General features: G+C 43.0%; 1 protein-coding gene across 1 annotated transcript in view; it reads left to right on the top strand.

Moving 5' to 3' along the window:
* Positions 1 to 24,993, top strand: part of DNAH5 (dynein axonemal heavy chain 5) — a 378,136-nt gene that overhangs the window by 174,301 nt on the left and 178,842 nt on the right. The window contains exons 30-38 of the mRNA XM_075540865.1: positions 993 to 1,146; positions 5,510 to 5,673; positions 8,341 to 8,497; positions 12,578 to 12,790; positions 13,940 to 14,164; positions 19,354 to 19,526; positions 22,776 to 22,954; positions 23,341 to 23,528; positions 24,529 to 24,723. Of these exons, the coding sequence (XP_075396980.1) occupies positions 993 to 1,146; positions 5,510 to 5,673; positions 8,341 to 8,497; positions 12,578 to 12,790; positions 13,940 to 14,164; positions 19,354 to 19,526; positions 22,776 to 22,954; positions 23,341 to 23,528; positions 24,529 to 24,723 (1,648 nt within the window). The remainder of the gene's footprint in view (positions 1 to 992; positions 1,147 to 5,509; positions 5,674 to 8,340; positions 8,498 to 12,577; positions 12,791 to 13,939; positions 14,165 to 19,353; positions 19,527 to 22,775; positions 22,955 to 23,340; positions 23,529 to 24,528; positions 24,724 to 24,993) is intronic.

The raw sequence follows: 24,993 nt of genomic DNA, 5'->3' as shown, positions 1-24,993 counted from the left end.
TTGAATACATGATATGTGAATTATATGTCAATAGAATTCATAAATTAAAAAAAAGATTTACAGTCTTAAAACTCACAGGGACAATGCTACTCTGTCCTACCAAGCCACTATGACTCAGTAGTAATCAGTTTCTCTGCTCTGTGGCTCTAAAGGGAGAACATTAGGTTCATGTGTTAGTCCAGGTTGACCAGAGAAACAATTTAAGAGACACTCATATGTGTAAGAGAGGGCTTTCTATCAAAGAACAACTGTGTAGTGAGAAAACATCCAAGCCCATTCCAGATCATGTCCATAAGTCTCACATTAGGGCCACATGTCCGATACTAGTCCTTACATTCCTCTCAGACTAATCCAGCACATGCAATGCAGGATGACCAAGTCTTGTGAATCCAGTGGTGGTGGGAGCATCTCTGCATGCCTCCTCCAGCTCCTGACTATGTCTCCTCAGCAGGAAGGTGAAGCAGAGAGAAATAGGATGTTCCCAGAATCCTAAGGAGAAGGCCATTCCCACAAGGAGGCATCATCAGGCTGTGACCTGATTGACAGGCTAAACTCCACCCCTTCACTCTTAATATCCTCAAGTTGACATGAGATTATGTAATGACAGTCCAAAATGCCCTATAAATGGTGATGAATTAATCATTTTTTAAAATGATAAAAGCTAGTAATTACTAAGTCTTCTAAAGCAGTGGCTCTCAACTTTCCCAGTGCTGCAACCTTTTAATACAGTTCCCCATGTTGTGGTGACCCCCCACAACCATAAAATTATTTTCTTTGCTACTTCATAACTGCAATTTTGCTACTGTTATGAATCAGGCGACCCCTGTGAAAGGGTCCTTCTATCCCCAAAAGGGTCATGACCCACAGGTTGAGAACCGCTGTTCTAAAGAAATTGGAAGTTAGCAATTAGGATTTGTCTGTGCGTGTGTATTTAGCTTTTTTAGTGTGAAAACAATAACAAAACCAAATGCTGAACCTATTTCCCATTTTAGGTACAATATGCCATTCAAAGCCCAGATTCAAAAGTGGATCCAGTACCTTTCTAACTCTACAGACATCATCGAGAACTGGGTGATGGTGCAGAACCTGTGGATTTACTTAGAAGCAGTTTTTGTGGGAGGAGATATTGCCAAGCAACTGCCCAAGGTTCTGGAATTTTCTTTTTAACTTCATCAAATTTTATGTTAGAAAAAATATTCAGTAACTAGTCATTTGTTCCAAAATACAATAATATCCCTACTTCTATTGCTACCGCTTAATATTCTTCCTCTCTTTCCTTCCTTCCTTCCTTCATTCCTTCCTTCCTTCCTTCCTTCCTTCCATCCTTCCTTCCTTCCTTCTTCTTCCTACCCCCTTTCTCTCTTTATTCTTATGTGATTTGAGAGGAGGTTTATGGAGCAGATCAGTTTTCTATTCAACAATTCCTACACATTTTGTTTCAGTTCATCCATTGCAATCCACACAATGTAACATCACTTACTCCTGTCTTTGCTGTTTCCATTTTTTCCTCCTTTCCTAACCCTTCTGAAGGTTGTCTTTGGGCAAATGCATCTGAAATGGTCGATCGTTTAAGGTGTGCATGATACCTCCTTGTTGCTATTACTCCCCCTTATAGACTGTCTCTTGTTTGACTCAGAATTGATCCATTGTAATTCTTCAAGTCGGACAAACAAACGATGTATGTTCTGATACACAGTGACCCATAGGGTAGAGTCGAACTGTTCCCTAGTATGTCCAAGACTGTAATCATACAGAAGTGCTCTGTCATGGTTTTCTTGGTTCAAACCAAGTAGATTTTGGTCAGCAACTGAGTGCTTTATCACTGTGCCAACAGGGCTCCTTCTGTTCTTCAAACTCAACTACTCACCAACTCATAGGAACCCTACAGGGCAGGGTAGGACTGCTCCCATGAGCCCCCAAGACGGAAACTCTTTATGGCTGTAGAAAGCCCAAGGGAGCGATCAGTTGTGCATGAGAGAGAGGTGGAGCTGGGAGAGTAAGAAGACTACAAAATGGAGTTTTTATCGGGAAGGAAGGGCAAATAGCAAAGATCAAATGCTTGCCTAATTGATGTGGCCCTTCACATAATTTGAAGGTAGGGTTTGGCACAAGGTGGAATTACCGAATCGTTATCTTGACAACGGTGGGATGATTTGTTCCTCTACGACTGACACTTTACAGTAACTCACGGTATCGAAGATAGGCAATTATATCTGTGCTGTGAAATTGAAGGCTGCAAGTTGGCAGAGAAAAGCCCCCAGACAGGAAAGCTTTCTCTCAAAATCTTGCCTGCATTTTCCCACTCCCTCTAATCACCTCCCTAGATGTATATGGGCTGTGATTTGAGAATTAAAAAAAAGTCCTGTTTTTGCAAATGGCAAGATCTAGGTTTCTTATTCAATTACTTTAAATTGTTTGCAAAATTATAACATTTTAGCTACAGATTTGAGTTTGAAAAGTATGATTGTGTTGACTCTTCTTTTCACTTAAGTTTTTTTAAACTTTCTTTTTGGTTAGTTTTCTGTTCAGAATGGAAAAGAGATCTATTAACAAATTATAAAGTAGCCTCCCCAGGCTCCTCCGGCAATGAAGTACAGTCTGTCTATGTACTAATTTTTCTTCCTTCCTTCCTTCTTTCTATTTGTAGTTTTGTTTTTTATGCATTATTGCTGGAGGTGCTTTTCTATTTTTTCTTCTCAGTAGATGGAGAAGAAGTTCAAGTTGGGCTTAATAATGGAAGCATTTATATACAATATTTGTGTAGCTAAGTGGAGTGTCTACTGTTATTGTTATTAGCAAAAATTAGAGCATTTTGTGGAAGAAAGAAATTATTCCTTTCATCTCTTAATATCTGTGTATTTATGGAAAAAGTTACCTTTGAAATATTTGGGTCCTAGTATAATGAATTTAATTTCCTTAATTTTAAAAGTTTGTTTCATTTCTTGAGTGCACTCTCCAATGCTTAGGGTAGAAACATCACATTGCATTCAATCCCTCCGTTTAGAGAAAAGTTATGATAATAATTGACTGTGTTGTCTCTCCCGAGATTGTCTTGTCTTATATTTTCGCTCTATTTTAAATCTTTTTTCTTATTTTCGCTTAACCTTGGGGATACAGAATTGAGTGAAAGATTCATATTTAAGAAAGGGAATGATAGGGTGCAAAAGACTCTAATGAATTTGTGATAGAATGTGTGTGATGTTAGGCATGTATGCGTGGCTTGTTAAGACTTGTAAGGTGCACAGTGGTTAAGAGCCACTCAGCTAACTGAAAGGTCAGCAATTTGAACCTGTCACTTACTCCGTGGGTGAAAGAGACAGCAGGCAGCTTCCATGAAGAGTACAGACAGAAACTCTATGGGGCTCTGTCTTAGAAAATCACTATGAGCTGGAATGGACTCTGTGACAGCAGCTTCCCAAAAAACTGTTAGAATTCTGTATTGTGTGCACGTAAGAGAGAACTTTATATCAAAGAGCAATTATACATTAAGGAAACATCCCAGCTCAGCCCAGCTCAAGTCCATAAGTCCAGTATTAGCCCATATGTACGATGCCAATCTATAAATTCTTCTCTAGACTCACGCAACACAGGCAATGATGCTGAATTCAGGAAGATCACAGGCCAATGGTGGAGAGTCTTGTGGATCCAGTGGCAATGGAAGCATCTCAGCTCTGGCAGGGGCCTCCACGTGGCTCCTCCAACTCCAGGGCTCTAGGGCAGCTCCATGTGTCTTGTCAGCAGGAAGAGGAAGCAGAGAGTCTTAGAATTCTGTATTTACTGGGAGGATCTGATTGAGGGTCTATGGTAGAGGTCTTGCCTCCCATGCTGGAGACTGGGATTTGATCCTAGCCAAAGAACCTCCAGCTCAGTGTCCACCCATCTGTCATGCCCCTTGGTTGTCATGAGGCAGAACTGATTATAGCCAAATTATACTGTCTTCCAGTATAAGACAGATTAAGATAAAGGAGCCCAGTGGTCTACTTCCAAAAACCCCTGTGGATCAAAATGATACCACTGGTAACCCCTCAGTGGGTGTTGTCGGACTGGGCAGGGTTTCATTCAACCTGGGGTTGACTTGATGGCAGCTAATAAACCAACAAAAGCACAGGACCAGGCAATGTTTCATTCTGTTGTCATGTGGTGATGTGCTATGGAGTCAGTTCCAACCCATATGTACAAGGGAATGAAACATTTGCACCATGCTATAAATGTACACATGTTCTATGTCTGAGCCCAGTGTTGTAGCCATTGTCAATCTATCTTCTTGATGGCCCTCCTCTTTCCGACACTTGTCTATCAGGTTGTTTTCCTGTGGTGGCTTGTGCGATGTTGTGATGCTGAAAACGATGTCACTAGTATTTCAGATACCAGCAGAATCACACAACATGAACAGGTTTCAGCAGAGGTTCCTCATTAAGAACAGACTACAAAGAAGGAATAGGCCATCCACTTCAGAGGACAGCACTTTGGATAGCAGTGAAACATCACCCCCTCAAATTTAAAATTCAAAGATGAAACATTCCTGTTGCCATAGAGTCCACCTATAGGGTTGTTATGAGTTGAAACCCACCTGATAGCATCTAAAAACAACAGCCACACACAACACACTGTCGTGTGAGTGATGGGCTGCTAACTGTAAGTGTGGGAAACTAACACGGAGGGAAATATGCCCAGGACTGGATTCCCTAACTTATGACAGGGAATCTGGAAAACTAATACTCCACGGTAGGGAAGACACCACTCTGGTAAATCAGAGATAAAGTCCAAGCACATGATCCTGCTTTAAATGTCATTCCCACGGATTCTCCCCAACAGCTCTGCTGCCTTAAAGTGAGCACATGGTTGATTCTGTCTCCCTGTAGAGGCAGACATTCCCGATTATCTCCTCCCACTGAAGCACCCATCCCCCCTCATCCCTTTCCCCAACTCAGTATTAGGTTTCCTCCCCTGTGAGCTCAGGGAATTTACGGTGATTGCCACCCACCTTGTGACTTATGTAACTCCAATATATGCATGACTAATGGTTACCTATAAATGCCCCCAAACAATAAAGATGTTCTCTCTTCTGGGCTCCTCTCCTTCCCTGTCTCTCCTTCCCTCCTTCCCCTTCCTCTCTCCTCCTCTTGGCTCCCATTCCATGTGGACCACCAAGAGGGCTGAGGTGAGCAGGCTACTATGAAATGTGTCTGTCTCCTTTATTTTGCTCTCTCTCCTATCTCTCTTATTTGCTATGACTTTACTATAATCTTTATATATTATCGCCATACAGTTGCTCCTATGGGCCTGTGATGTTGTTAAGGGCTGGCTCCCCTGTCACATAGGTTGTTGGTTCAAACCCACCAGCGGCTCAACAGGAGAACGATAAGGCTGTCTGCCTTCATAAAAAATTATAGCCTCGGAGACCAGGCAGGGTCCCTGTGAGTCTGAATAGACTCCATGGCGGCGAGATGATAATGCATGTGTGAGATGCTCTTTTGGGTGTGATCTCTTACTTACCATGTTCTCATAGGAGGCCAAGCGCTTTTCCAACATAGATAAATCTTGGGTGAAGATCATGACGCGGGCACATGAAATACCGAATGTGGTTCATTGCTGCGTCGGGGACGAGACCATGGGGCAGCTGCTACCACACTTGCTGGACCAGCTGGAGATCTGCCAGAAATCCCTCACTGGGTAAGTCCCTAAGCATGCTGGACTTATCACCCACCGGATGCAAGGGAACAGGTAGATGGTACAGCATCCCCAAAGTTGCCGTATTTTACAAAGACTGACATGTGTTCAGGAGTTGCTGGAGGTACACACGGATAACTACTCAGCTGCTAAATGAAAGAATGGAGGTTAGAAAAATTTAAAAATAAAATCCACAAGTCACAAAGAGTACGGGGAAAAAGAAAATGTTCTAAAATGGAACGTGGTAAAGATTACACAACTCTTCTGGATATTGAATTGTATGCTATACAGATGAAGTACCAATAAAACTTAAAAAAAAGGTTGAAGGTTCAAGTCCATCTGTGGTGCCTTGGAAGAAAGGCTTGGTGAGCTACCAGTCACTAGAAACCTAGTGGAGCTAGTTCTACTCTGACTCACTCAATGGTAATGGGAAAACATGGGGAAGAAAAGAGACAAAGCTTTGTTTAAAGTTGCTGCAGGGTAAGCTGGCAGTTCTGAGCCTCATAGTCTTCTCAAGCATGGACAAGGTCTTGTCCTGACTTTGGCATTATAGAACATGGCATTGTGTCTATGGCTGGAACGGGACTCAACAATTACCCACATGTGTCAACACACCCACCCCACTGCGGTAGAGTGGACTCTGACTCAAATGGACCTCCCAGGTCAGAATAGATCCGCCCTATTGATTGGGCTGGCCAGGCTGTACATCTTTATGAAAACTGACTGCTGGTGGTTGGAGCTGATCAACCCGAAACGTAGCCCCTGTTCCACCAGGATGCATTCTTTCACACGTACTCACGCCTTTGTAAAACGATTGCAATAACTCTTCTGACATGGTTCTCAGACAAACATTTGCTGAACTAAAACATTTCACAATACTTCCATGAGCAATGCATACAAGGATGCAACAAAACCAAACAAAAAAGAAACTCACTGCCATTGAGTGGATATCCATTCAGAGCAACCCTGCCCGTCTGAGTTACCGAGACTGTAACCCTTTATGGAAATAGAAAGCCCTATTGCTCTCCCATGGAGCAGCTGGTGGTTTCGAACTGCAGACCTTTGAGATTCCAGTCCAACTCATAACCATTACACCACCAGGCCTCCTCAAGGAAGCAAGAGTATAGAGTATATACAGTATATATCTGACTTCATCATATAACCCAACTCTTCTGATGATTTGCTCAGCATACAGATTGGATAAGTAAGGTGAGAGGATACAACCTGGAGACACGCCTTTCTGGATTTTAAGCCATGCAGTATTCCTTTTTTTAGGGGTGCACAACTGCCTCTTGATCCAGAAGACCCCACATAATGCCTACCACTGTACGTACACACAGATTTAGACACACACACACACACACACACACACACACACACATACACACACACACACACACCCACCCAGAATAACATTTTAGCTTTATTTCTCACTTTCTTTAATTATGGGTAGATTTTACTGCATCATTCAACCTATCAAAACATTTTCTAACTTCTCAGAAAAAAAATCCACTCTAAAATGATACATCATTTTACCTGAGCTTCCTTTGGCTTTTGGTTCTGATCGAACAATGGGCTATGAGTCACCTGTGTAAAGATGTCTGTGGGTAGGAACGTCAGTGCAAGGATGACATCATCCCCGATGACAAGAGCCAGGCAGGCTAGCAACTGTCTTCAGAAATAATCTGGTCACGATTTGAGTGGTGCCCAGCAGGAGGCGCTGTCCGAAGGGAAGCTGTCTTCTTTGTGCCACGTTGGCTTTGGTGGCCATATTCCACATGTGACCGATGCACATATTCCATTATGACAGAACAGAACTGGAGAGGAAACATTAACCTGGTTCTTCCTGAGATTCAGAGCAGCGTGCTGTCAAGAAGTCATGGATCAGAATCCTCCAAAGGCAACTGTAACAAGGAAAGTCTCGTTGCAAGCAGGAGGATGATAGGGCCCATGACTGGACTCCCAGAGTCAGGTTCTTTCAAGGAGCCCCATCACAGCTGAATTTTGCTTCTGCTATAGTGATGGATCCAGAGCGTACCTTTTAAGGATGCTGTCCCAAGAATAAGACACAGCTTTGAGCTGGCACCATATTGTGCTTGGAAACCAAAGCAAACCAGAAAACCCAAACAACTACCTGTATGGGTTTTATTTTGTGCTCTACAAAAGAAGAACAATAGGGATGTCTAGATGAAGCTCAAGGTGTATACTTTATCTTTGTGCAGAATGAAGAAAGCCTCCCACTACCCCTAATTCTCGGGGTGGGTGGGGAATCAATTCCCCATTAGAATATGAAACCAATTTTAGCAACCTAACCCAAACCAGAAGCATTGAGAAGTCCTGTGGGAAATCCAGCTGCCTCAGAACCTGTCCCCATTTCGCACTCGGGTTGACTGATTCCTAGAAAGGCCACAGGAGTCCCGAGGGCATTGTGAGTTTTAAGTAGTTTTGCTAGGCGCAAGGTCAACAGTTTGAACTCACCAGCTGCTCTGTTGGAGAAAGATGTGGCTTCCTGCTCCCATAAAGGTTTACAGCCTCAGAACCCCTCAGGAGCAGTTCTAGTCTGTCCAAGAGGGTTGCTGAGGATCCAAAGCGATTCCTTGGCAGTGAGCTTTGAGTTGCAGACAGGCCACTCTCTGTGCTTAATCAGCTCGTCTTCTTCTGCCCACTTAGGTACTTGGAGAAGAAGCGACTGTGTTTCCCTCGATTCTTCTTCGTCTCAGACCCTGCCCTTCTGGAGATTCTGGGCCAGGCCTCGGACTCGCACACCATACAAGCCCATTTGCTGAACGTGTTTGACAACATTAAGACGGTCAAGTTCCATGACAAGGTTCGCCCCACGTCGATTGCCATCAGCAGGCATCATGTTGTAGGAGCCGTGCCGTCCTTCCTGTCGATACTGTGTCTGCAGAGGGGCCTTCCCTGTCCACTGGCTCTTACCCAGTGACTAAAAACAAAGTTGTGAACCCAACATGCCCTCAGAGCCATGTGACTTCTCAATGTTCAAGGTGTAGAACTGAATAAAGGGGCCTGGCGACTCGACTGTTAAGTACTCAGAGGCTAACTGAGAAGTTGATGGTTGGAACCTACCCGTGACTCTGCAGAGAACAGCCTGTTCTTGTTTTGGGGTGCCATTGTGTGAGCTCCAACTCACAGTGAGCCTATGTACAGCAGAAAGGAACCCACATCATCATCCCCATTTTTTAAATGATCAGACCCATTGTTGTAGCCCCCATGCCAATCCATCTCACTTTTACTCACTGCCGTCGAGTCAATGCTGACTCATAGCAACCCCCCAATCCCCATGGGTCTCCTAGACTGTAATTGTTTACAGGAGTAGAAAGCCCAGTCTTTCTTCCATAGAAAGCTGTTGATTTCAAACTGCTGACCATGTGGATCGCAGCCCAACTCGTAACTACTACACCACCAGGGCTCCTTTAGGGTGACCCTATTATTCATCCTGGCATAAATTTTGCATTTATTGAGCACTATGATGTGCCAAATGTCTTTGGGTGGTGCAAACAGTCTGCACAAGGCTATTAGTTATCAGGGAAGCATTGGACTGCTAACTGCAAGGTCAGTAGTTCAAATCCTGCAGCTATTCTGGAGGAAAAAGATGAGGTTATCTATACCTGTAAAGATTTACAGCTTTGGAAACCCTATAGAGTGTCACTATAAGTTGGAATAGATTAAATGACTCTGTGTGTGCATATATTATCAATTTATCCAATGATTAGAGGTTGAATCCACCTCCTGGTGGGACGACAGGAGCCCTGTTGTCATAATAGTTATGTGGGCTGATAGATGCAGGGTCAGCAGTTTGAAACCATCAGCCATCGAGGGAGGAAGATGAGGCTTTTACTACTTTAAAGAGTTACAGTTTAGGAAACCCACAGAGGCAGTTCCACCCTGTCCCACAGGATTGCGATGAATCAAAATTGACTCGATGGTAGTGAATTTGGTTGTCTGTGTTCTTTTGGGTTTTTGAGGGGTGAGGCAAAAGAAAGAGGGGTCCTGGTGGCATCGTGGTAACATGTTGAGCTGCTAACTTCAAGGTCAACAACTGGAAACCATCAGCCACTCTGCGGGGGAAAGATGGAGTTATTCTGTAAAAAGTTTCAGGCTCAGAAACTCAAAGCAGCAGTTCTGTCCTGTATTTTAGCATCACTCTGAGTCAACAACGATGTGATGGCAGTGAGTTTTTTGAAGGGCAAAAGAAAGGCCTTTGAAACCGCAATGGAATACAGTTCCCCTCTGACACACGTGAGGTCGCCATGAGTTGGAATTGACTCAACAGCAAGAGATTGATGTGTCAGGAGTCTTGCTTAGAAATAGGAATATTCCGACCTACTGCCACTTACACTGGAGTGGAGGAGACCAATATGTCAACGCGTCATTTCTGTGGAGCGTGGCGAGGGCTGTGGCAGAGTTACCCAGGGCACACTGCAATGCTAGCTGAGGATCAGTTGCTGACCGTAAAGTTGGGCCCTTGAGCCACCAGTGGCTCCCAAGAAAAAGATGTGAGAGTTGGTTTCCAAAAGATTCAACCTGTTGCTAACGAGTCAATTCTTACTTGTCGCGATCCCAGAGACTGGGGTCGAGCTCCCTCGTGGGGGTTGCAAGGCTGTAAAGCTTTACAGAACCAGATTGCTACATTTCTCTCTTATGGAAAAAGCCTGGTGGATCCAAATCAGTGATCTTTCAGCGAGCAGCGCATAACTTAACCACTGTGCCATTAGTATACCTAAAGATTACAGCCTCGGAAACCCTATGGGGACAATTCTACTCTGACCACTTGACTGGGTGGCACAACAACAACAATAACAACAACAGCAGCAGCAGCAGCTACGTGCCAGGCCTGTTTCATAATCAACACTGATGTATTTTTTATGCACACAATGTTGTTGCTAGGTCCTGCCGAGTAGGTTCATGTACCGCTCTCTGTACAACCTAACGAACCACTGCCCAGCCCTGCACCATCCTCGCAGGTGTTCCTATGCTGAGACCGTTGTTGCAGCCACTGTGTCCCTCCCTCTTGTTGATGATCTCCCTGTTTTCCTCTGGCCCATTACGTTACCCACCATGATGTTCTTCTCCAAGGACTGCTCTCTCCTGATAATACATCCAAAATCTGTGAGACAAAGTCTGGCCAGCCTTGTCTCTAAGGAGCTTTCTTGCTCCTTTCAAGACAGATTTGTTTGTTTTTTTTTACCAAGATACTTTTAATATTCTTCATCAGTATCATAATTCAAAGGCATCCATTCTTCTTTGATCTTCTTTATTTGATGTCCAACTTTCACATACATAAGAGGTGATTGAAAATAACATAACTCGGTTCTGGCACACCTCAGCCCTTAAAGTAACACCTTGATGTTCAACACTTTCAAGGGTTTTTGTCTAAAAAGTTTGCTTGATGCAATGAGCTTCCCTATTACAGCGCTAATTATTGAACACACCAGTCTTCCAACAGAACCAACAAGTCTACAGAGAACTACAACCAGGAGGCTCCTTTGAAGCAAGCCTGGCTAGGCTTTGATTTGCTCCCTTTGGCCGTGTCACTCAGGAAAGATTAACTGCAAGGAAAGGACTGATATTCAGGAAGAAGGTCAGCACAAACCCGGGGGGTTGGGGGACCCTCCATCCGATGGACTGACTGATGGACTCAAACACACAGCCCATCAGGAAGATGGCCCGGGGCCATGTTCTGTTATATATGAAGTCACCCTGAGTCAGAGCCAAGTTGAAGGCAACTCGCAACAATAAAGCTGAGCCTGCGGGATCAATATCCTATCTATCCAGCAACAGAAACAACAACAAACAATTGGAATTGTTTTTGTCATTTTAATTATTTTGTTTAATTGGCATGAACAGCCTGTGAGGAAAATAGGGGAGTGGACAAGCATGATTTTTAAGGTCTTTTATAGGCAAGACATTTCGTCTCAGGGATGTTGCATGGGCTGAGGATGGGAGAGCACCATTTGCACCTGTATCTAAAACTCCAAATACCCCTGTGTTCTCATTGTGCCTGTTTGCATGGAAGTGAAGACAAATGAACAGATTGGAAGCTGGGTTTCAATTACAAGACACAATACACAATTATGACCCTTTGTGAGAAAATACAATGTTTATAATACAGCATATGAATGGCCAGGCTAAATTGCAACTGGATAATTTTTCATAAACTGTTTTATTAGGGCATAATCTAAGTACCATATGTTTCAATGGTTCAAGTTTCTCAAGAAGAGTTGTATAATCACTACCGCGATCAATTTTAGAACATTGTTTTCTTTCTTGTACTCCGTGTTATTAGCTCCCCATTTACCCCCAGCTCCCCTGCCATACCCACAATGAATCATTAATTCAATTGCTGTCTCTATAGATTCACCCATCCTGGATTTCATATACCAACTAACATACAGAAACAAAACAAAACTAAAACCAGAGAGTCAGAAAAGCTAACAGCAGTAACAAAATAAAACAGAAAAAACCGTCAATTAAAAAGAAAACAATACATTAAGAACTAGAACACTTTAAAATGGGTGAAAGGGAGATCAAGTCGTTAAGGAGTTAGATATTGATCTGCAAAATGACAGGTTCTTAGAGAACCTCATTTTACTTGGAAACATTAGAGATTTTCCAATCATCCCATTTGTTTTAGATACTTCTTTTAGAAAATGAATTCTCCCCTCTTGAGTATAAATTAATTGAGATTGATTTAGGATTCCTTTTTAGATTTAACGATGAACTTTTTGTTTGTTTGATTTTGTTGCTTTGGAATTGATTTCATATTTTACTTGTATCTTCGGATCTGCCGTTTAACCTGGGGGAGGAAAACATTGACAAGAAGAAAAGGTCGCCCTTATTTTTCATGCTTCATATGAATATCGCTTTTTGTTTGTTTTTAACCTAGATCTATGATCGCATTCTGTCAGTTTCCTCCCGAGAGGGCGAGACGATTGAATTGAATAAGCCCGTGATGGCAGAGGGCAATGTGGAAGTGTGGCTCAACTCACTGCTGGAGGAATCCCAGTCTTCACTACATCTGGTCATTCGCCAGGCAGCTGCAACTATCGAAGAAACAGGCTTCCAACTGATTGAATTTCTGTCTTCCTTCCCTGCTCAGGTCGGTGTATTCCAATGGAAAAACGTCTTCCATGGGAGTCATTGACTTCGTCCCGCTTTACAAATGGCTATAGTTGAACTCTGGACCAATGTTAAGTCTTTCATAATGATTCATTAGACATACATAAGCTTGATTATTTCAGCTATAGATTATTTGTTGATTTGAGGGGGCTTCACATCAGTCATAGACAAATGGAACTAAACAATAATGGAATCCCCCTATCCCACGATGTTTTAAAAGCCCTTTTATGTATCTTTCTATATCTGTCTCAATACGTGGGCATCGTTAGATGGGCTCACAGGTGCATTTTTTTGTGAAGATAACCAATACATTCTATTTAACGTATCATGGATCTTTTTCTCCTGAGTTCATTTATTTATGTAACAATGTACACAAATCATAAAAATATATCGAGCATCTGCCTTACTAGAAAAAATGAGAAATATGTTTCAGTCTTAGCATTCAGGAAACCATGTTCTCACAGTGATTGTGATAAAGATTTTGTGAGTATCTACTGTGGGAAAACACAGCTTGTTTGATAAGGCACACTCCTGTGTATCTGTTACATACACTCAACTCTTACTGCTAGGAAGTCACAGTGACCTTCTAGGCTAGGGTTGAACTGCCCCTGGTTTCTGAATATGTAACTATTTATAGGAGTAGAAAGTCCTTTCTCCCACAGAGTGACTGGTGGTTTTGAACTGCTGACCCTTTAGTTTATAACCAATGTGTCCACCAATATGCTATGAGGGCTCTTCTCCTTTCCTATAAGTACCTTACATATCTTTCTAAGGAGGAGCATGCCTTCTAGTAATAAGACTATGAGAAAATAAGGTCGACATCTTCCGAAGGTCTACATACTTCACTGTAGAACAAGATCACTAGAGGTTTAAAGGATTTTGAAACACTGTATCAAGTTGAGATCATCAAGAGTGACTTTGCATTTGTACAATCACAAGTGGTCACCATATGTACCCCTTGTACAGTAGGACAATAGACCAGGACTGGGTAGCAGTTTGTTCTCAGGTACCTGGAGCCACTGTAAGTATGAACTGACTAGATGACAGCCAGCTGTCATATTAGTTACTAGGTTGTTATTTCTATGCAAATATGAAATAAACACTGATAGCATCTTTTTCTTTTATGAAGGTTGGACTATTAGGGATTCAAATGATATGGACACGGGATTCAGAAGAAGCCCTAAGAAATGCCAAGTCTGATAAGAAAATCATGCAGAAAACCAATCAGTCTTTCCTGGATCTTCTGAACACTCTGATTGACATCACCACCCAGGATCTGAGCTCCGTGGAGCGGGTGAAATACGAGACCTTGATTACTATTCATGTGCACCAGAGGGACATCTTTGATGACCTGGTAGGTGCTTCCGAGATGCTGTGGCGAATGCACAATTACACACGGAGGCCATTGCTTTGCCCACTGCACCGAAGTTGACGGCCTCCTAGGAAAAGTGTAAGGAAATTTGGGGCGCGAAACAGAACCAAAGATCCAATCGGCACAATTTAGAAGCAGGCTTTATTGGGAGGCTTGCAGGCGGATTCAGCAACTCAGGGAATTGAGCTATTGAAACTGCACTTTGGGAAATTTAGACTGCGGTTTTTATATCTCTGCTGGCAGACACAGCTGGGAAGGGTCCAAGCTGGGGAGGATCTGTGCACACAGGTGCTTCAGGAAGGAGAAGGTCTTTGACCTTGTCTATATGCCAAGGACGGCTAGAGTGGAGTGTGCATATCTTCAGAAAACATTCTGGCTCCGGGAAGAGCCAACTCCAGGAATTTGAAGGTTGAGCAGGGGAGGGGGAGACCAGTGAGAGGGGGAGGTCAGTGAAAGGGAGGTCTATGAGAGGTGAATTCTGAGAGCCAAGCTGAAGGCACCGGATTCAAGCTGAAGGCACCGGATTCAAAATGGAGTCCCTTTTGCCAAGACCAGGCAAAAAGGTTAAGTCCAAACGAAGATTCCTCTTTGTTTTGGGACCACGTTTGTACAATTGTCTTGTCTGTCTTTGCCTGAACATTTTTTGGTCATTTTCCTTTGATTATGGAAGCAGTTTGAGTTTTTTTTTTATCTGAAAGTGTTTCGTGTAATGATTTTCAGGGTGACAATTCCATGTAGGATCTGGACACAAGCTTTTTTGTTTGTTTGTTTCTTGCTCCTTGTGGATCAGATCAGCAGTGTCTTGCTACAGAAATAAGTACCACTGCTAGCAGGACGGGTTAGAAAGTACTTCTTGCAGGGCATTTGAGAAATCACATCCTCAACGAGTTTTGCTACATCTTATGTGACTGATTGCAAAGGTCCTTTCTAAGAGCGGTCTTGGCATGGCAGTATCATGCAGACTTTAAAAAGGGAACAAGGCGATGGGGGAAAGAATAATACAAAGGAGCCCAATCGTTATAGAAAATGGGAAATGGGAAAAGAAATTAAATTTGTCCTCTGCTGTAAAAGGCAGCCTTGAATAAGATGCAAGTAGCTCTTATTTTCATATTAATTTTCTGGGTTGTGTCTGACCCCATTATGTTAAAAAAAAGAGAAAGATTGTGAAAGATTGGCCCAGAGGTAATGGAAAGAGGCAACACTTTGGAGCCGTTGTGTGGCTAATCTGCTCTCTGTAGTTAAGAACGCACTTTGCCTCCCTGAGAAATAAAAGGCTCAGGATAATTTTAGATTTCTTATTTGTCAAAGAGAGAGGATTAAAGTGGCTGAAAAGTTTGGTTAACACACACACACACACACACACACACACACACACACACACACACACACACCCCCCAACTGAGGCACTGCCGAGGAGCCTTGACATTTCCCTAAAAGAATTTGATGCTCGAAAAGTTGGCCCTGTGCAAGGCCCCTCAGAAATTACTAATGGATCCAAAAATCCCATAGGGGCTTTGTCACAGTCAGAAGAGATGTTCCTGCAGCTGACGAGGTTGTTTGTCGCTGGTGTTTCCCATAGGCCGTATTTCACTCAGGGTTTTGATATTGGACAACTGAGACTGCCATTTAAAAGCTGTGGGTTGTGCCATTGAAATGCATCTATTAAAACAAAAATAAAACCTAGTCTGACTGCCAGTGAGTTGTTTCTGACCCCAGGTGTGTCAGAGCAGAGGTGTGCTCCAGGGGGCTTTGAAGTAACATTGTAGACCTTTCTTTAGTGGCACCTTTGATTAGATTCAAATCATCAACATCTTGTTAGTAGCCTAGCAAATAATTAATTTTTCCCGTCCAGGGACGCTACTGAAATATATCAAAGCTGTCACCATCAAGTCACTTCCTGTGGTAGTTACATAATCCAGTGTCAATTTGAGGATTAAGAGTGAAGGGGTGGGATTTAGTCTGTCAATCAGGTCATAGCCAATGAGGCCTTTGTGTGGGCATGCCCTTCTCCTGAGGATTCTGGGAACTCTGGTATTCCTCCCTGGAGGTGGGAGGCACACTCTCTCTCAGCTCACTCCCTGAGAGATGCTCTACTGACAAGACACATGGTGCTTCTCTGATAGAGCCTCTGCCCTGGGAACTGGAGGGGCTACGTGGAGACCCCTGCAAGAACTGAGATGCTTACAACACCACTGGATCCACAAGACTTCCCACCCACTGGTCTGTGATCTTCCTGCATTCAGCATCATTGCATGTGTTTCATGAGTCTGAAGAGGCCTTAATAGATTGGTATCAGACATATGGGCTAATGTCAGACTTAGGGACTTGATCTGGACTGGGCTGGGATGTTTTCTCAATATATAATTGCTCATGTATATAAAACTCTTTCCTGTACACATGAGTGTCTATGAATTTGTTTCTCTAGTCCACCCAGAGTAACACAATTCTGATTCATGGCAACCTCAAGTGTTATTTTTCTTCGTTGTAATCTTTATGGAAACAGAAGCCTAGACCTTTCTTCCATTTCAGTGCTCAATGGATTGGAACTGCCGCCTTTTGGTTAGAAATCAGATGTAAAGTTTTTGTGCCACGTCAGTTCCTAGTAACTCAGTAAACTTTGTTCTGTTGAATGAAACACTGCCTGGCCCTGTACCATTTTCCCAATTGTGTTTGAGCCCATTTTTGCAGCCACTGTGTCCAAATCCATCTTGTGGAGGGTCTGCCTCATTTTCCCTGACCCTTTACTTTACCAACCATGCTGTCTTTTCCAGGGATCGATCTCTCCTTGTAACATGTACAAAGTCCTTGAGGCAAAGTCCTACCATCTTCACTTCGGAGAAGTGTTCTGGCTGTACTCCCTCTAAGATAGGTTGATTTGTCCTTCTGGCAGTCTGTGTACTTTCAGTCTCTTTCCCAACACTGTAATTCAAATGCAGCAACTCTCATCCAATCCTCATTATTCATTGTCTAGGATCATTGGTGTTGGGGCACTTTAGTTCTCCAAGTGACAGATACACTCTTTAATGCATTGAAGAGATCTTGCACACCAGAGTCACCCAAATGCAATATGTTGCTTGATATCAAGACTACTACTTCCATGAGTGTTGATTGTGGATCCAAGCAAAATGAAATCTGTGTAATGTTTTCCCATTTATCATTATGCTGTCTATTGGTTCATTTGTAAGAAAAAAGTTTACCTGAGTTGTTATCCTTCCAGAAGACTGTAATCTTTGAGCTTCATCAGGAAATGCTTCAAATCCTTTCCCCTTTCAGCAAGCCACCTTGTGTCATCTGCTTATCAAGGGTGTTGATAAACCTTCCTGGAATCCTGGTGCCACATCCTTGTTTACAGAGTCCAGCTTCTTGGATTATTTGCTCAGCATACAGATTGAAAATGTCTGGTGAAAGAATACAACCTTGACACACTTTGTGTCATTGTGTATTGTTTTCATCTTTTTTCGATGCTTCCTGCCTTGCTCCATGTTTTCCCGATTTAAAGCCACATGGTATCCCCTTGTTCTGTTAGAGTGACAGCCTCTGGGTCTACATAAAGTTTCCGCAGGGGGCACAGTTAAGTTTTCTGGAATTCCCATTTTTCTCAATGGTATCCGTAGTTTGTAAGGATTCACACAGAATGTTTTTGCATGGTCAGTGAAAAGCAAGTAAAGCCGGCTCTAAGCCTAGATTCATCTGTCAGCAACGATAACCACATACGCCATGTCTTCTTCTAAATCCTGAGTGAATTTCTGGGCATTCCCTAGGGAGCAGTGCTGCATTTCTTCTGAATTATCTTCAGAAAAAAATTTACTTATCATGTGGTAGTAATGACATTGATGATAATATCTACATTCTCTTGGGTTACCTTTTCTTTTCTTTTTTTTGAATGGACCTAAATGTGTATTTCTTCTAGTTTGTTCGCCAGGTAGCTGCCTTCCAAGTTTCTTGGCATTGACTATTGAGTGCTTCCAGGGCTGCATAGTTTGTTGACATATTTAAATTGGTATTTGGTCAATTTCTGGGGCCCTGCTTTTCATTAAATATTTCAGTGCAGCTTGGACTTCATTCTTTAATTCCATTGGTTCTTAATCATATGTCACCTCCTGAAATAGCTGAATGTTGACCAGTTGTTTTTGGTACAGTGACTTTGCGTATTATTTCCATCTTTTTTCAATGCTTCCTGCATTGCCCAATATTTTGTCTATAGACACTTTAAATATTACCACTCAGTGCTTGCACCCTTTCTTGAATTGTCCCTGTTTTAGATATGTTGAGTGTGTTCTTCCCTTTTGGTTTTCTACCTCTAGGTCTTGGCACGTTTCACGATGACTAGAGAAACAAATACATTGACACCCATATGTGTATAAGAAAGAACTTTATATATCAGAGCAGTTGAATGCTGAGGAAAAAAATCCCAGCCCAGTCCAGATCAAGTCCATAAGTGTGATATTAGCCCATATGTCTGATACTAATCTTTAAAATCCTCTTCAGACTCATGAATCACATGCAGTGACACCAAATGCAGGAATATCACAGGCCAGAGGGTAAGAAATCTTGTGGATCCAGTGGCATTGTAAGCATCTCAGTGCTTGCAGGGGTCTCCATGTGGCTCCTCCAACTCCAGAACTCTGGCTCCATCAGCCTCTCTCCATGTGTCTTCTCAACAAGGATGTGTCTCAGGGAGTGAGCCTGCGTCCTGCCTCCAGCAAGCTATTTATCTCCGTAGCACCCGTAAAGGAGTCATCAATCTGTGACCCGAGTGACAGGCTAAACTCCACCCCTTCCCTCTTAATCCTCTCAAGTTGACAACAGATTATCTACCTACCACACTATATAATATTTTACTTTGTCTTCCTGAGCTCCCCTTTTCAAATTTGGGTTTTAGCACCATTTAAATTGACATAAAAGTCAATAAAGCTGTTTTATTAAATGTTCCTCTTTCATGTCTTATAAAGTCTCCTTGTTGATCAAATTTACAAATTTCCATATCTTCTACAGTGTTTTTGTTGTTGATCAATAAATGCATAATTTGGATTGTTGATTTACTTGACATGTGAGAACTAGTTGAGTTGTGGTTGAACTCAGTTTACTAAGATCTATGATCTGGACATATGCTAATGTGTACATGTAATAAGAGATTTTCATCTTCTTTTAACAAATACCTTACATTTCAGTGCCATATGCATGTCAAGAGCCCCGTGGACTTCGAGTGGCTGAAGCAGTGCCGGTTTTACTTTCATGAAGATTCTGACAAAATGATGATCCACATCACAGATGTGACTTTCATTTACCAGAATGAGTTTCTGGGCTGCACGGACCGGCTTGTCATAACTCCACTTACAGACAGGTGAGCAAAGAATCCTGGGACTCCACCTGCCCTCTCAAGTTTTCTTCTCTTGAGGATTTTAGCTTCATATCTCATCTACTTACAGACTTTTCAATTCCAAAACCTTTGAAAAGTTGCAGTTTCTGCTTTGCATGTGTGTTTCGATCTCCTGTTGGGGTGATGACTGAAATAATCCCAGCTCCCCTTGCCTGCTATCAGACAGAGACCCTTAAATGATCCCAGAAACAAAACCCAGACCACTGCTAGTGGGTTGATTTCAACTCATAGTGACCCCATCAGACAGATTAGAATTAATTGCTCCATAGGCTTTCCCAGGTAATGTTCTTTCTGGAATCAGAGTATCTTTCTCCCACCGGCAGGCTACCAACTGCTGACTCTTCGATTAGCTCCTGAAATGACCTCCGAGCACATTGAAGGGCGAGGAAGCGAGTTAAAGAATTAATTGCTGTCTAGCAACATGACCCAAGTACGCTGGGCTTTGAGGGCGGCTCAGCCGATGTGCTGCAGATTGTCCCTAACCAATCCATTGCGGTCAGGCTGATTCTGAGCCGTGTTGCCCCACGTGTGTCCGTGTAGAACCAAACTGCATAGGACTGGCTTCACTGGCTGGTTTTCCAGAAGAGATCACCAAGCCTTTCTTCGGAGACACTTCTGGGTGGACTGGAATCTCCAACTTTTTTGGGTTAATACCCGAGAGCACTGACCATTTGCTGACCTAGTTGTTAGTAGCTTGATACGTAGCCCACTATATCACCAGAGCTCCTGATAAAGTAGAAGTTCAATGAAAAAGAAGATCCCCAAGGCGTTGGATTGACACAGACCTTCAATAATGGGCGCAAACACAGCCATTGTGAAGGCATACGTGAGTGACTATGCACACACTTGATGAATGATTGAGTGGATGGACAAAATGACTTTTAAAAGTCATAATGGTGAAATAAGTGAAGAAAGATCTAAATGGCAAAGAAGGAGATGATAAAGAAAGAGTGAAGGGAAATGTTACTACTTTTCAGAGGTAACCATAATAAAGTTTATTTTCTCTCCTTACAGAAATTTTGAATGTTTACCTCTATGCCAAAAATCCCTTTTAAGTTTAATAACTATCACACAGCACAAACTTTCTTGCAATTTTGTTCTTTCTATTAAAAAAAAAAGAGCCCTAGTGACATAGCGTTGGGCTGTTAAGTGCAAGGTCAGCGGTTTGAAACCACCAGCCACTCCACGGGAGAAAGATGAGGCTTTCTACTCCCATAAAGAGTTATAGTCTTGGAAATTCAAGGGGGCAATTCTACGCTGCCCCTTAGGGTCGTTATGAGTTGGCATCGACTTGATGGTGGTGAGTTTGGTTTGTATTAAAAACAACAACAACAACAACAACAGAACCATGAGAACTTGAAAAGTAAAATGAGTGTTTGTAAGTGTAGCCATGAAGAAGACGCTGAAGTTTTCCTTTCGGCTTGTCTTACTGTAAATGCTCAGTTGTTTATTTTTCTTTCACCAACTTGTCATGTTGAAATTTAGTCATCACTTTTAGCTTGTCACTGGCACTCCAGGGCAAAGTTACTCTCTGCGATTTCACTGCAAAATTCGCTGTCCTGTTACTAAAGGAAATTCTTGACTCAGGTGGATACTTAACCAAAAACAACACAACACTCTGAGGCACAAAGCACGTTAGCCAGTCTTTTTCCTGACTACCCTGAGAAAATTCAGTAACTTGGCAATGCCTGTGGTCCCTGAGAAGTTTGATGCTGCATGGATGGAGTTGCAAACTCTTTAGATGATAAAAAAAGCCATCAAAACAAACCAAAGATGTACAGTGCCTTCCCCAGATGCTCATGCTGTTCCCAGTGACCGGTTCTTTCCACCTCTGACATAAAGGCAGATGCTGTCACTTAAGACAGAAGAGGGGTCTCATCTGCTTGCTATGAAACGTGGTCAGGGGTAGCATGTATGCCTTTCTCTGACATAGTCTCGTGACTAAGTCTTGGCCACTTAGATCTGCCCTTAGAAGCTGTGCAGTCTGGCAAAGTCCACTGACATCTGATTCCCATCCTTCAGAATCCTGTGGGCTAGAGGCTGAGCGTGCAGATACCCAGCCCAGAGCCCAGAGCTGGGCTCCGAGTAAACGTTATTCATTTCTATTATTAGTTCGTCTCATATACGTTGGATATGCTCTCAGGATAGTTGAATCCCTAGAAAAGGACACTATACTTGGCAAAGTAGTGAAAAATGGAATTCACCGAGGAGTCAATTACAACTCACAGTGACCCTATAGGACAGAGCAGAACTGAGACTTCACATCTTCATAGGCATAGACAGTTTCCTACTTCTCCCACGGAGAGGCTGGTGGGTTCAAACCATTGACCTTCTGGTTAACAGTTCAGTGCATAGACCACTATACCACCAGAGCTCCTTGATAAAGTACAAGGTCAGTGAGAAACAAGAAGATTCTTAAGGAGACGGATTGACACAAACCTTCAACAATGGACTCAAACATAACAATTGTGAAGATGGCATAGTTCTGGGAGGTGGTTTTTCTTTCTTTCCTTATTCTTTTCTGCCTGGAGTTACTATGAGTCAGAACCGACTGAATGGCATAGGACAAGAGAATGATTGTTGTCCACGACGTGTCGGTCAGTTTGCCTTACTGTGGTGGCTTGTATGGTTCTGTGATGCTGGAAACCATGCCACGGGCAATTCATGCGCCAGAAGAGTCGCTCGGCATGGACAGACTACGAACCAACAACACAGAAGGAAGAGGCTGTCTGCTTCTGAGGGACTAGCCACTGACAATCTTATGAATAGCAGTGGGACTCTGCCAGAGAATGAAGGTCGCCGTTAGGAGTAACAAGGGCCTATGACTAGACAAGCCATGTTAAATAATTCACTGAGACAGCACAAAAATTTTAGTAAGTAAGACATCTATACAAATGTGCTTTACACAATTGATGTATGTACAGATTGTGATAAGAGTTGTATGAGCCCCTAATTAAATGATAAAAGAAAAAAAAAAGAAATCTGTTTCTTGTTGATAAGAATTCTCAAGTTTATATGACCACAGATCACCCCTTCCTTTTATCTCACTATAGACTGATGTCCAGAAGAACTGGTGTGTGTGTGTTTGGAAGTATTATGTAGGGACAAGGGCCCAGCTGTTCTGTTTTTCTCCTTGTGAGTCTTCTTATTATCCGTCAGAGGTGTCTTCTAGCTGCTTGTGGTCTGGTTCTACTGATGCTTCTATCCCTTAAGGTGTTACATCACATTGGCTCAAGCTCTGGGCATGAGCATGGGCGGAGCCCCTGCTGGACCTGCAGGGACAGGCAAAACAGAAACGACTAAAGATATGGGACGATGTCTTGGAAAATATGTCGTGGTCTTCAATTGTTCAGACCAGATGGATTTCCGAGGACTAGGGCGGATTTTTAAAGGTGAGAGTTTTTTTTTATTTGATGAGAAATATCAGCAAAGGTGGACTACCTGGTTCAGCTTTATTTTCCAGCAGTTGGCGAAATTTCAGTCTCACTTTTCAATGTATACAACTTTTGGAAAATCTAGTTGCTTTTTTTCCCCTAGTGTGATGTGGACCCGCTTTTCAACCCACTTACCTTTTTGTAGTGTTCCAGGTGTTTTTAGATACAGTGTTAAAATGAGAGCTTCTTTTTAGGTACTTGAAGCACGATCTATTTGTTCAAATTTATTTTTGAATGAACTTATCTCTGTCTTGTCTTGGCAGCTGCCTCATGTTTTTTTTTCCTTCCCTTGGCGTTCCAAAATGATACACTAATTGAATTTTCAATTTAATTTCCTTTTGCAGGACTGGCGCAGTCTGGGTCCTGGGGTTGTTTTGATGAATTTAATCGTATCGATCTACCAGTTCTCTCAGTCGCAGCCCAGCAAATTTCCATTATTCTGACATGTAAAAAGGAGCGCAAACAGTCTTTCATCTTTACTGATGGAGACAGTGTGACCATGAACCCTGAATTTGGACTTTTTCTCACCATGGTAAGGAACCAGAACAGTTTCTGAACTTCAGCTTTTGTATCATAGTTTCAGGGAGCCCCGGGGAAGTAGTGGGTTACAAGATGGGCTTCTAACTGCAAGGCCAGCAGTTTGAAACCACCAGCCTCTCTTCCAGAGAAAGACAGGCTTTCTCTTCCCTTTCCTCCCATAAAGAGTCACAGTGTCGGAAACCCACAGGAGCAGCTCTCCCCTGCCCCATGGGTCACTGTGAGTCAGAATGGACAGTTCTCCCCTGCCCTATAGGTCACTGTGAGTCAGAATCGACTTGATGGCAGTGAGTTTTTAAAATCATAGTTTTATCCACCCACTTTGGTCACAGTCATGCCCTTTATTTTCCACGAATAGAAATTAGGATTATGGTTTCAGTCTTATTTGAAAGCGTCTGGTGTAGTGGTGAGAGTGGTGATACTGGGAGGGTGGAGGGAGGGTGGGGTGGAAAGGGGGAACCGATTACATGAATCTACATATAACCTCCTCCCTGGGGTATGGACAACAGAAAAGTGGTGAGGGGAGACACCGGACAATGTAAAATATGACAAAATAATAATTTATAAATTATCAAGGGTTCATGAGGAAAGGGAGAATGGGGAGGGAGAGGGCAAAATGAGGACCTGATGCCAGGGGCTTACGTGGAGAGCAAATGTTTTGAGAATGATGAGTGCAATCAATGTACAAATGTGCTTTACACAATTGAAGTATGTATGGATGGTGATAAGAGTTGTATGAGCCCCTAGTAAAATGATTTTTTTAAAAAAAGAAAGCCTCTGGTGTGCAACAGAACCCTCATCAGCAACCCCTGAGCCAGTCCCGCCTCCCCCTCAACCCAGTTAAAAAGAGAGAGTGGGATTTGCAAATGGAATGAATGGCTGTCATCCCAGATTTGTTGAATCGCTATAACGGGTCTTGTAATATGATGACGGTGAGCACATTGTCCCATGCATGCCCGTATCATTCATCCTCGGGGGGTTAATTCTTTGTTCAGAATCCTGGCTATGCTGGGCGCCAGGAACTCCCTGAAAACTTGAAGATAAACTTCCGCTCAGTCGCCATGATGGTCCCTGACCGCCAGATTATCATCCGGGTGAAGCTGGCTAGCTGTGGCTTCATTGACAACATCGTTCTGGCCGGGAAGTTTTTCACGCTCTACAAGCTGTGCGAGGAGCAGCTCTCCAAGCAGGTGGGATGTTCTGAGGGGCTTTGTGACCCCGTGCACTGCCTTTCCCCAGTCGCTCCGTTCTCTGCCTCGGAAAGTTGCAGGTTGGGATTGCTCGCCCCGGGCCTTGTGGATGCAGAGTAGAAAGGGGCAGCATTACGAGAGTTACTTTCATGTACATGCTGCCGAAGGAGTGCGGGGAAAACAGGTTTATACACTCACGGCTGTATTAGGCGCATTTAACGAAAAGACGACTCACGGCATAGCATCGACATGAGGCTTCGAAATGAAGTC

Source organism: Tenrec ecaudatus, chromosome 2 (assembly GCF_050624435.1).
Source record: "Tenrec ecaudatus isolate mTenEca1 chromosome 2, mTenEca1.hap1, whole genome shotgun sequence".
In the NCBI taxonomy this organism is placed as follows: domain Eukaryota; kingdom Metazoa; phylum Chordata; class Mammalia; order Afrosoricida; family Tenrecidae; genus Tenrec; species Tenrec ecaudatus.
Note: the sequence above shows the minus strand (reverse complement) of the source record. Positions and strands in the feature narration are given on the sequence as shown.